Source organism: Misgurnus anguillicaudatus, chromosome 11 (assembly GCF_027580225.2).
Source record: "Misgurnus anguillicaudatus chromosome 11, ASM2758022v2, whole genome shotgun sequence".
NCBI classification, from domain to species: Eukaryota; Metazoa; Chordata; class Actinopteri; order Cypriniformes; family Cobitidae; genus Misgurnus; species Misgurnus anguillicaudatus.
The window spans coordinates 3,370,670-3,383,095 of record NC_073347.2 but is presented as its reverse complement, the minus strand read 5'-3'; the positions used below and the strand labels follow the sequence as shown (position 1 = coordinate 3,383,095).

Here is a 12,426-nt window from a genome sequence, read left to right as displayed (position 1 = left end):
GACCAGTCAGTAAAACCAGATGTATGCAGCTTTGCCAGACGTGGGACACCGGCGTATACCAGCTAAGACGACTCTTCTAAGCTTTCAGTCTGGTAAAGCTGGTTTTTCGATCTGAACAGCTAAAAGTGGGCTCTTAAAACCTTTCTAAGACCAGCCTGCTACACCAGCTAAAACCAAACTGGGAGACCAGGTCAACTAGGTTAGGTTGGTTTTAGCTGTTTTTCAGTAGGGAATGTTTATCCCTATACTAAAGTTATCATCATTGTGATATGTCTTTGAATAATCTCTTATTATTATCACACAGGTCCACGTGCTCATCTCCACTCAAACCTTTGCAGAGAAATGAAACAGTGACTGCATGTTTGATCTACAGTCGCCACCTAGTGGTGATAAAAATGAATAGCATTAACAGAAAGTATGACTTCAACATGTTTTTGGTGGTATGGTACAGTGCTTTATATAGATTAATGGTATATGGTACAGTCGTCTTTAGCTTAAAGGTAAATATAACAGTGAATGAAGATAATTTTTAAACTGTGTTTAGATGTAGTTCAATAAAGTTCAGAGTATCAGTGAAGCAAGTTTGAGAGATTTCTACATAAAATCTATAATGTAAAAAATATAATCTTGATATCTTTAATAAGGTAAATTTTTTAAAATAAGGTATTTTCTCTATTTACAGTTGTTTTATGCCACATTTAACCTCCTAAGACCTGGATGTCACATATGTGGACATCAATGTTTTTGTTGTTTGCATCATAATACTTAATTCTTTGTAACAGGAACCTGTTATACACAAACATGGACAAATACACTGCTTCATGTTCAAAGAAAAATATTTGGTTATATTTAGTGGTTCCCCAAAATAGCTGGTAAAAATCTGGAAAAAAAGTCTAACCAAAGCTCGGGTTCAGGAGGTTAATTTAGGCTTCATGTTATCTGACCAATGATAAGAGATTGTTGCATAAAGTTGGTTTGGGGCAGACAAAATTTGTTTGGTAGTGGAAACATTTTAAGATCTTTTCCTCTCATCTCATACAGTATTTTGTCCACCACCAAGAAGACCCTTTAGTCTCTGTGGTGGTTCTTCATCAGTCAACATGTCAAATGTTCTTTAATGTGTTTGGGAATTAATATTAAGTAGTGTTTAGTGAATTTAACCCTGCAGTAAACCCAGCAATATGTAACTCTGCTGATGCTTCAACTGCTGTAAGGGATGAGGGATTATTAGCTAACTTAATGTCTGTTTTTGCCAGTGTTTAACTATTTGATACGTGTGAAGGATTTTGAGCAATGAAAAAAACTTTTGTATGTATCATGCATTAAAATATATAACCTTTGATGCTTTTTGATGATTTAAATAAAATCTCCATACAATCTGAGCATGTCTGTGTTTTACTCTCGATTAATACTCTCTTCTTTTAACATTACTGGTAATTAACATAGCGCCATCTAGTGGTTGTAAATGAATAACACAATAGGTCTAAATATATTAATACAAAATAGCATCTATACATACTGTAAAATACATTTTAAAAAGTAGTAATAAGCATTAAGACATATTAAAGAGATTTTATTCATATATATATCTAATAAAAAGTCCAAATGTTGTAAATAGTTTTAATTAAACAACACAGGGGACATAAATATATATATAACTCATCACAGTTGAACCGTAAACAGAACAAAGTCATTAAACTCCATGACAACCATACTGTAGAACTTATCGTTGTCATAGAGACATTATGACATCACAATCGGTGCCTATAAAACGCTCAGCCAGATGAAACTGGTATCATTTGACTGATCTGAACGCTTGCCTTTGGTTGACTCCGAACGCTACTGTACAGATTATCAAGTGAATTTGCAGACTTTCAAAAAGTTCGCAACTTTAAACTGCTTGACGCACTGTGTACGGACAGACAGTTTACTTAGATTTCAACCCTCTGTGAACCGAGTCTAAGCACAGTTAAGTCTGCAGTTATCTTTTCACATCATGTTTCGTCCTGTAACACCATTGTCCGACAAGGACATGGAAGGAGCAGATGTTGAAAATATGGATCTGCCGAATGCTGTGCCGAACTTTGACTATGTCCCTGATTTCGGACTTTCGTCACAAGTCGGGCGCGCTGCCGGTTTAAATCCATTTGAAGGAGGAGAGGAGGAGGAGGAGATGGTGGATGTTTATCCAACACATGAGGCGAAACGCCAAAAAGGTAAGATGCGAGTTAAAGCAAAAAGTCTGAATTTCATGCTGATAAGTTTACATAAAGTTATTGTGTTGTTAATGCACGTGTACATGTAGACACACCAGGTGGTGCTCGTGTACTTGATATTTTACCCGCCGTTTTTCTTGACCGGCAGAATACGCAAACAAATTTTAGCTCCATTAATTTAACAAAAAGCGACCAAAATTAATAAAACATCCCCGCAATTTAAGATAAGAATTACGCCGTATGAGGTCTTGTTTTTTAATATCCCTCACGATAATTAACTATGGTTTTTATGTGGTAAAAGTGTAGTAACCATGTTTATTGGTGTATTGAGTACTATTAGCAAAACCAGGGTTATTTTGTGGTAACAATGGTTTTAATAAAGTACCGTTAACCATGTTTTGTTGGATGTAAATGTTTCACTTTCGTAAGGGATGTATAACATAATAAATAGTTAGCAGTGCATACTGTTGTTATCCAGACTGTTTTGTTCATTTACTGAAGCCAATGTTGTGTACTATTTTTATTTTTGCTTGCTTGTTTTCTCATGATCACAACTTAATTTCTCGTTATCTCAAGTTAACAAAAGTTGTATTTTTTGTGATGTGATGAAAGCTCTTGGGTTCTTAATATGTATGTACATGAACGGGTTGTATTGTTTGAAGACAGCAGAGGTATATTTTGGTAAATTAGGGGATGAACAAATTAGGTTTTACTTAGATCAGGGATTCGTTTAAGATGAAATCGATCCGTCAGTATGTAGTTGACAATTTGATAGTGGTGAATTTAGGGACCGTCTCTAAAGTTACTCTTTAATATACACGTTTCTACTTTATACAGCATTTAAATGGAATAACTTTTAGTCAACAAACAGTCACAAACCCAACTGTGTTCATATGGTTGTCGGCTATTATGTACACTTTTACTTATATAGTTATTAATATAATTGTTAATTACTATTAAAGATAGAATCGTGTACATTATTACTTTGAAGATGGTCCCTAAATTCACACACATTATGGGGTGGTTTCCCGGGAAGAGATATCTTAAACCAGGACTAGGCCTTAATTTATTTAGAAAATATAACTAGTTTTAACAAACATGCGTTACTAAAAACATTACTTGTGTGCATTTTGAGGCAAAACAAAGGGCACTGATGTATTTTAAGATATGTCAGTGCAAGTTCCTTTCAGTTTGGACAGCTCTTATTTATATATCTTATACGTTTTTATGTAATTATTAGCTACACGTATGCATCAGCAGTTCACTTTAAAATACACTAAATATTATGGACAGGAAATTACATTATGACATTTGGATTGTCAGGATAACAACTTTTTGTTATCTCGAGATCCCCAGAAAATAAAGTCATGATCACGAGAAAACAAGCAAGCAAAAATAATATTAATGCATGTTCTCTGTCGGCTTCAATACAATTTAGACAAAAAGAAAAATTATAATTTCAAATGAAGGCATTACTTTATTGAATTATTTTGTACAGTTGAATAAATAATAGATTAAAATAAGTGACAAGTTTTAGACACATATTGATCACTTCAGTTAAAGCATTCATTTCATAACATTATTTATTGAATTGCAGTGTTGGGATGGAGATGTGATGATGGTGGAATGGATTTTGTCCTACCAAGTGCGGTCCCTGACATTGTCCCGAACAACGGACATTTGTTAGACAGACGCGCCGGGAGTTCACATCCACGAGGAGGAGTAAAGGAGTTTACTCCTGCATTTGAGGAGGCGAACAGCCCCACAGGTCAGATGGAAATTTTGTGTTCTTGACAATCTTTAAATCTGTACCATGTTTGTTCCTCAATAGTTTTGTTGGCCCTTGCAGATACTGATATCTTATTACATTAAAGTCAGTAAAATAAAGCATCTTACAATAAGAAATTAAGTTTAGACCATTTTTCTAGTGTGTTTTAAACTCTTATTTTAACAGCATTATTAATGCAATAATCATTGCTGTATTTTTAGGAATTTGTTATAAAGAATTAGATACTCAATTACATATACATATTTAATCAAATAGTATCTGGGTGGACAGTTTGTTAAATGTGTTTATTAAGTATTATTACTGACCACGGTTCTTTGTCATTCTCTTTTGTCATAATGAATTTTCTAATAGTTTATCATTTGTTTTTGTTTTTCTTTTTTGGTGTAGAAAAATGTGAGAATAAATTATTGAAATCATTAAAGAAGGGATGGAAGATTGTAAGGCGCCCATTCCTTCATAATGATAAAGTGGAAACACTGATTCCTTCAGAGGTTTGTTACATCATTACATTTACTACAACTATCTGTCCATTTATAGACATGTTTCCATCCAGGTTTTGTTATCGACCAAGTGAATATGCGTAAAAAAGGTTTTCTATTCAAATGGTGCTAAAATGGTGTCCGTGGTGATATCACAAATGATGAAAGCGACATTAGTTTTGGTGTATCACAAAAAATCTGATCTTGAGCAAATTATCTACCTAATTTCTCTAATGCTCTTAAAATAAAAGCTTAGCCAGGTCGAGTCTGATGTTTGTGGTCTTGGTAATTTAAAATAAATGTGCTTTCACCAAAGGGACCCAATTATGAGGAGAAAAAATGTAATATTTAGGAGAATAAACATGAATCATTTTATGGATAAGTGATTGACATTTCAGCACTTCATGAAGTAAGTTCAGTGCAGCTCTGTGTATATGGAGGATCGACTCTGCAAATCAAAACAGAAAGTCTCAGGCTGCAATAAGAGCGCCTATTGTTTGCTGTTATGCCCTTCAGAGGTTGCGCGTGATGAAGATCTATCATGTGACATCACATTTATTGCGTTAAAGCTATTTTTTATATATATGTATTTTGAGGTATTGACATTGCGTTTATGCGCTTAAGCATTTTTTTGCTAAAAAGCCTTGGATGGAAACATTTATCTGTCTGTCTGTCCATCTGTCTGTCTGACCCACCTCTGGTCTTCTCCACAGCTTAATGCACATTCAGATAATCCTAATGTAAAGGATGATGCTGGTCTGGCGAGCTCTGAATTAAACAATAAGATCAAACCGGAAAAACAACGAATGGCATTCTTTGACTGTCTCTGGAGGGGCAAGGTGGAGTCAGTGCCGACTCCCCTGCTTAAAGCGGATCCAGCTATCCCTGATGTTAGGGAAGTTGTTGATCTTGCATCACAGTCAAAGACCTACGTTGGTCCGAAGAAGCAGAAAGAAAAGGCTTCAAAGAGCCGCAAATCTAACCTCCAGGGAGAAAAAGTGACTGTTGTGCCAACTCAACAGCCCAAGGCTATTTCAGATATTCCTGTTGGCATGGATGTTCCTGCTCTGGCCGGCCCCCAATCAAAACCAAAGATTCGTCCGGATAAATGCATGACATTGACGCAACGCTTCTTTGGATGCTTCCGGAGGGGCAAAGTGGAGTCGATGCCGACTTCACAGATTGAGGCCGATCCAGCTATCCCTGATGCCAGGGAAGTTGTTGATCTGGCAGATTCTCAATCGAAGAGTGTTGGCTTAAAGAAACAAAAACAAAAGGCTTCAAAGAGCCGCTCATTTCACAACCCTTGGAGTAAAAAAGGGAAGAGTAAAGTGAAAAAAGATGCCGATCCAGCTATTCCTGATGCCATGGATGGTGCGGATCTGGCCAGTTTTGGTGGCATCGCTGCAGCCAATGCCAGGCTACAGACGTTAGGTGCCATTCCAGAGAATATTGGGTTAAAAGGTGGTGGAAATCCTGACCCAAATAAAGCAAAAAATCCTGGGTCAAAAGATGTTGGAAGTCCTGAGGCAAAAGGTTGTAAAAATCCCAGGCCAAAAGCTCTTAAAGCTCTAGAAAATCCCAGACATCCCTTGCCAGAAGATTTTGAGGATCCTATCCCAGCGAGATTTAAAACTCGCAGACGAAAATTTGTTGGAAAACCCGCAATAGGTTGGATTCGTAACCCAACTAAATTTAAAATTACCCCACCAAAAGTCCTTGAAAATCCCAGAGATCCCTCGCCAGAAGATGATAAAGTTGTCAGGCCAAAAGTTATAGATGTTGTTCAACAAGCTGTTGAACCGCCAAGCGAGAAGAAACGAGTTAATCGCTCATTGCTTAGAGGTGAGTGTACTGACTTCATTACTCCTACTTTGCACCAATGTGTGAAATGGTTTCTTCATCATATTCTTCTGTACCTGGAAATGTATGCTGTACCTTTCATCTGTGAGTATATGAGTGTTAACATGTACTGTCACCTCATCATTTTCTGTGTGTTTTTCAGAGCCCTTTGATTCTGAATATCAACTTTTGTATCAAGTGCTTGGGGAAGGGTGCGGTGGCAGAGTGTACAAAGGGATCCGGATATCGGATGACACTCCGGTAATGCACTCGTATTTATATCAAACACAATGTTTGCTGAAATTTGTATGTTCACTTGATCTAAACCATGTTTTAAAGTTTGTAGATTCTTAAACCTTAAAGTTATGTGTGCAGTGTCAGGTGAGCCGCTTTAGTCAGCTCAAGAGAAATTAACTTTTGTTGTTTTTCTCTTTACAGGTTGCCATCAAGCAAATAAACAAACGAAAGTATGAAAGCACTCTTCAGATTGTAAGTTGTCATAAAATTTGATGTAGTGAACTAAACAAAAAATAGACCGTATAGCGATTACGCACCAAGATATTTGTTTTATCTAATTGTAATTTGTTGACCATTTTTTGTCCAGCCTGGATACCCCAAACCACTTATAACAGAAGTGGCGCTGCTGCTTAAGTTAGGAGAAGCGCCCTCATGCCCCAATGTCATACAGATGTATGACTGGTACGAGACTAAACACTTTTACACGCTCGTGTTGGAGTACCCACTGCACAGCGTATCCTTGTGGGATTTTGTTACAAATCATAAAGGACTTAGTGAAAATACAGCAAGACATCTCATGCGTCAGGCGGTACTGGCAGTACAACATTGTCTGGATAATGGAGTTTTTCACACCGACCTCCATGCCAAGAACTTCTTGGTGCAGCAATCAACAATGAGCCTGAAGTTAATTGACTTTGGGGCTGGACATTATCTGACGCATGAGGAATATAAGACCTTCGACTTTATAGGTGAGCTGAATTTTTTTAATATAGCGGAGTATTGAAACCTGCTGTTTCTTTTACAAAATGACTCAACACGATGTTTTGTGTACAGGAGCTCCATGTTGCAGCCCGCCTGAGATCTACACGACTAAGAAATACCACGCCGTGCCAGCAAACGTCTGGGCCTTAGGTTCTGTGCTGTACTTCATGGTGCATGGAGATTACTCTAATTTAAAGAACTTTTATTCCGGGAATCTGCAGACAACTGAGAAGGATTTATCAAAGGGTGAGTGAAAATGACTGATCAACATGCACACACAAAGTCTCTGATCAAATCCACAATAAATATTATTATCAGAGGATACGGTCTGTCTGGCAAGATGTTAGATTTTATTGTGTTTAGCTAAACAGTCATTTAGTGGCTCGCCGATGTATTACATCACTGTGCCATCATCTTAACCTGAGGTACTGTCTGTCAGTGACCAGGGTAGGGCTGGGTATCGTTCAAAATCTTTAGATCCGGTGCCAATTTCAATACCTCCGTTTCGATACCGGTTCCTAACGATACTTTTTCCCAAAACCATATGTTTTCAAATCCATTTAAACATTAACAAAAATACATTAAACACAAAACTTTTATTTTTCACCTTATTTAAAACAAATTCTCGTAACACTTCTCATTCAGGGAAACATTATTAATAAAACTGGTTGTGCTTTTGGATAGGGGTGTGCCAGCAGACACACTCATCGGTTTTTGTTTTATGAAAATAAGGAAACAAAAATAAAGAAATTAAGAATATAACTAACACTGCTTTATTTTATGAAATGAAAATGGTCTTTAGCTTGAACTAGCAGAATTTAAATAAGTGGGTTCATTTTGCTGCAACTTTGACAAAAAGTAAAAAGTTTTACTGGGAAGATTTTTATGCATGTTTGTTTGTTTTTGTAAACAAAGAACTGTAATACTCAACTTCATAATTATCAAAATATTAAATAGCCTACATTTGGGATTTTTAAAATGAGTAGCAAATGCGTTAAATTGAATTTTAGTTTGTTTTAAATAACAAGCCAGGCTTGTAAGCAGTGTTGGGCTGCTTAACTTTAAACCATAGACTGAAAAAAATAGGTTAAAACGCATCGTCCATTTTGGGAGACGAGGGCATGAAGTCTTGTGATGCGGAGAGACAGGCGCGAGTATTTCATAAGCATTAAGAGACACAGGCTGCGCGCGTGCTTTAAATTGAGACCCCTCGTCACTTTAGGAGAAACGCCGTTTTGGTTGACTTTCACGGAGACAGCACGGCAATACTTGCGCTCACTCAATTGGTTACACTGTCACAAAGCCTTTCTGTATATTTCTCATATTGTATCCTTTTTACACGTGTGTTGGGTGACTGTGAGTATCTTCCGAAATCTTCCCCGTCACGTGGTGGTGGACAGCCAATCGCCGGCGCTTTAGGTCCTTACATGCAAGTACAGGCTCACACAGACACAGCCGCTTGGCTTTTGGAACCGAAATTTGGCACCGAAAGATAAATCATTTTTCGATACTCAAAGTATCAAAGTTTTTCGTTCGATACCATAAAAGTATCGACGTTCGATACCCAGCCCTAAACCAGGGTCCCTTTAGATGATAGACAGACAGACTTTTTTGCAGTATTATTAAATGACAACAAAAGCGTCTCTTTATGCCGTGATCATTATTGCCATTTGTGTGTCATGATGACTAACCAGCTCTCTCCTAAATCTTGTACAGAAATCTATGATCTGTTAAGATGGTGCCTGGCCCTGAATCCAAGTGATCGTCCGACGCTCAAGGAGATCTTAGATCATGACTGGTTTAAAACTGAGTCTGACGAAGAAGAGCTACTCGTATACAAAATGAGGTAACAGACCTTTTCAAGAAGGAAACTGCATTTTGCAGATTACATGCTTTTTATTTTGTGTAGTTAGTTGTATAGTAAGATTGTTTTAAATGTACATTTTCATCACTACAGCACACTATCCACGGAAAAGTAAGAAGCTGAATGACTGAAGGAGAGGGAAATGATTAAAGATGCTGTTTTCATCATCCTGAGACGTATGGAGTTTGATAATCAAATTGATCACATTATTTAATGGCATCATAATGAATTAGCTAACAGCTGTGTGTTAGATGTTGTTTAACCAACACTTCTGCATTTGTCCTCTTGTGTCTCCCTAGTTTCTACAACCAGAAACCATTACAAGAGAGACGAGACATTATTTAAAACAGGAATTTCTCAGGAGTTACACATTTTTAGGAACTTTCTGCATAATGTAAGTACACAACTGCATTTATCTTTGTATATTTTATTACAAAAATCATACATATTGTGCACTGGCGGCCAGTGACTTCTTTTTTCCGAAGGCGCTTGATACGAAGTTCAAGTTTGTCACAACATGTATGTAGCCCGTCATGTGTGTGGTGCGTAATTTCAAAATATGTGTTCTGCATGTCGAGAGATCTTATGTGCATCACATGTATGGTCAAAATAAGTGCCTGCTGCAGACGCGTCTAAAGGGTTTATGATAAAAGAGACACTTGCGTTTGCCAGATACTCTTATATTCTTGTGCGTAATCAAAGTTTACTGTTAAGGGAGTGTCTTGCGTGTATTTTGTGAACGTGAGCGTCTCTTTTATCATAAATGGTTTTGACGCGTGTGCAGCAGGCACTTATTTTGACAAAACACGTGATGCACATGGATCACATGACGCAACAAACAAATATTTTAAAAACGCAAGCAACTCACATGACACTCCAAACACTTATTTTAAATTAGCGTCCCTCGGATGAACAGTTACGAGCCGCCACTGATATTGTGGCTTTAAGGTTCTAGATATACTATAAATATAATGACTAAAAATTAAATGTTGACATTTTCTTTCTTTCTCATCTTCAGGTTGTATTTCAGACTTCATGAACACAGACCGCTGACTGAACATCTGATGCAGATCCCGTCTCATCCTTGAACACATTAAAAAAAAATTTATTCTTAATGTTTTTATATTTTAAAGTTGTAAAATAAAGTATCTAATATATATTATGTCCTCTATAGAATCAGCTATGTCTGGCTCTCTCTCTAGTTTTTTTCCAGGTTTAACTTAGATATCTCTTCTATACATTACATTATCACAACGCTCGATAGTTCAGTTTAATCTGTACTTTGCAACTTTTGTTGTCTCTTGATTTTTCTGTGATGTAAAGCTGATTTGAAATAATTAGACAATTGTGAAAAGTGCTACAGTATATAAATAAAATTGAATTGAATATGGAAGTCTTTTCTTTAGCAGATGATTTAATTTGCTTTTTTACTTGATCAAACTGATTAACTTGGGTTAATTATGTACATGTTTTTCATATGCAATATCAAACCCTTGATCTTGGTATAAAATACTGGGAGTTAACGTAGTAAATCCAATCAGACACAATGTTAAACCTGATGCTGTTTTAACCCAAATAAGTAAGTACACTTGAACTAAACCTTAAAATATACCCTTCATTACTCTGTGTTTTAGTTTAATTTGCATGATTTCTCTCAATCATCAAGACATTTTGATTAACTTATTTTATTTAAATCTGTGGTAATCTTATGTAAACTGCTACTCTGCAGCTATTTCTGTTATCGCTGTTGGCTATTATTTTTGTTGTAAAGTTAAGAGCTGATTAAAAGTACATTACTTTACGAAATACATGTAATATATATTTATGATAATATAATTGCAATTGGCCTTAAATGAATCTAGAATGAACTTAAGCTAAAGCCACAGAAATGATTGAAGTGCTTGAAACACCTGCTGGGGAAAACATAAAAGCAACAAGATCTCACTCCAAACAATTTGCACTTTTTACACAATAATTGTAAGATTAAAAAAAAAGTTTTTAGGAAAAATAAATGATTTAACTTAACTTAAAGTGTATTCTGTTTGCTTTTTTAGGGCAAACAGATCATTATTAAGACTTTTACCCTCTTTTAATTAGGCAAGGCAAGTTTATTTGTATAGCACATTTCATACACAGAGGTCATTCAAAGAACTTTACATAGAAATGAGAAAACAATATAAGAGAAAAAAGACAATGTAAAAAAATACACGATAAAATCACAATAAAAAACAAAGATACATGAGAATTTAAAATAACAATTAAAGAAAATAAATGTGATTTGAATAAAAACTGTTTAAAATGTAAAACAGAAGTAAAAGTGACTTGAGTTAAAAGTGCAGTCAGTGTGAAGCAGCACAGTGCTCATTCAGTAAATGAAGAGTTAAACAGATGTGTTTTTAATCTAGATTTAAAAGTGTTTACTGTTGAAGCACATCTGATCTCTTCTGGAAGCTGATTCCAGCTACAGGTGGCATAAAAGCTAAATGCTGACGCACCTTGTTTTGAGTGAACTCTTGGTATCTCTAAATGATCTGAGTAATCTTTATATTCAGTTAGCATATCTGTCATGTATTTGGGTCCTAAGCCATGAAGTGATTTATAAATAAGTAACAAAACTTTAAAATCTATTCTAAATGTAACAGGAAGCCAGTGTAAGGAGATTTTTTGGTTCTGGTCAGAATTCTGGCAGAGGTCGGAGTGCTCTCTCAGATGGAGGAGGAGGAGGGCAAAAATGCACATGTTTGTCATTAATCTGTCTATATATAAAAACTAGGCAAATGGTAGCGTTATCACTCAGAAGGATACATGTTTTATGAACTTATAATAGTAAAAAACCGACCCAAGTTCACTTAAACCATATTAGACACTGCTCATTTGTGATCAACTCCCCCTACTGGTGAACTATCGGATTTTCGAAACAGTTTTCACAAAAATGAGTACCGATTTAATGAAGTTTTATTTTATAACGTTTAAACGAGGCAAAGTTTACATAGCGCGAACTAAATTGATAAATAAATCCCGCGAATTAAAAATTAGTGTGCTAGTCAGTGGCGGATGCAGAACGTGACATATGGGTGGGCATGGATTAAGTCCGGGTGGGCCTGAATCTATGGGTGTCACTTTTGAATAAGAAACTATAACAAGTCTATAAAATTCGTCAAAACTTCAGAACACTAATTTAAACAGCATACACACACACCCGAACTGCACGTCACATTTTTGACATTATTGATAGCC

At 36.1% G+C, this 12,426-nt stretch overlaps 1 protein-coding gene across 1 annotated transcript; it reads left to right on the top strand.

The window, feature by feature from the left end:
* The first annotated feature begins 2,032 nt into the window (after positions 1–2,032).
* Positions 2,033–11,929, top strand: LOC129416439 (uncharacterized). Its single transcript, XM_073873628.1, has 12 exons — positions 2,033–2,216; positions 3,814–3,984; positions 4,393–4,496; positions 5,198–6,329; positions 6,490–6,587; positions 6,765–6,815; positions 6,931–7,312; positions 7,398–7,571; positions 9,042–9,171; positions 9,283–9,365; positions 9,489–9,583; positions 10,208–11,929. The coding sequence occupies exons 1-10, from the start codon at positions 2,033–2,035 to the stop codon at positions 9,302–9,304; spliced, it is 2,448 nt and encodes an 815-aa protein (XP_073729729.1). The 3' UTR covers positions 9,305–9,365; positions 9,489–9,583; positions 10,208–11,929.
* Positions 11,930–12,426: the final 497 nt, after the last annotated feature.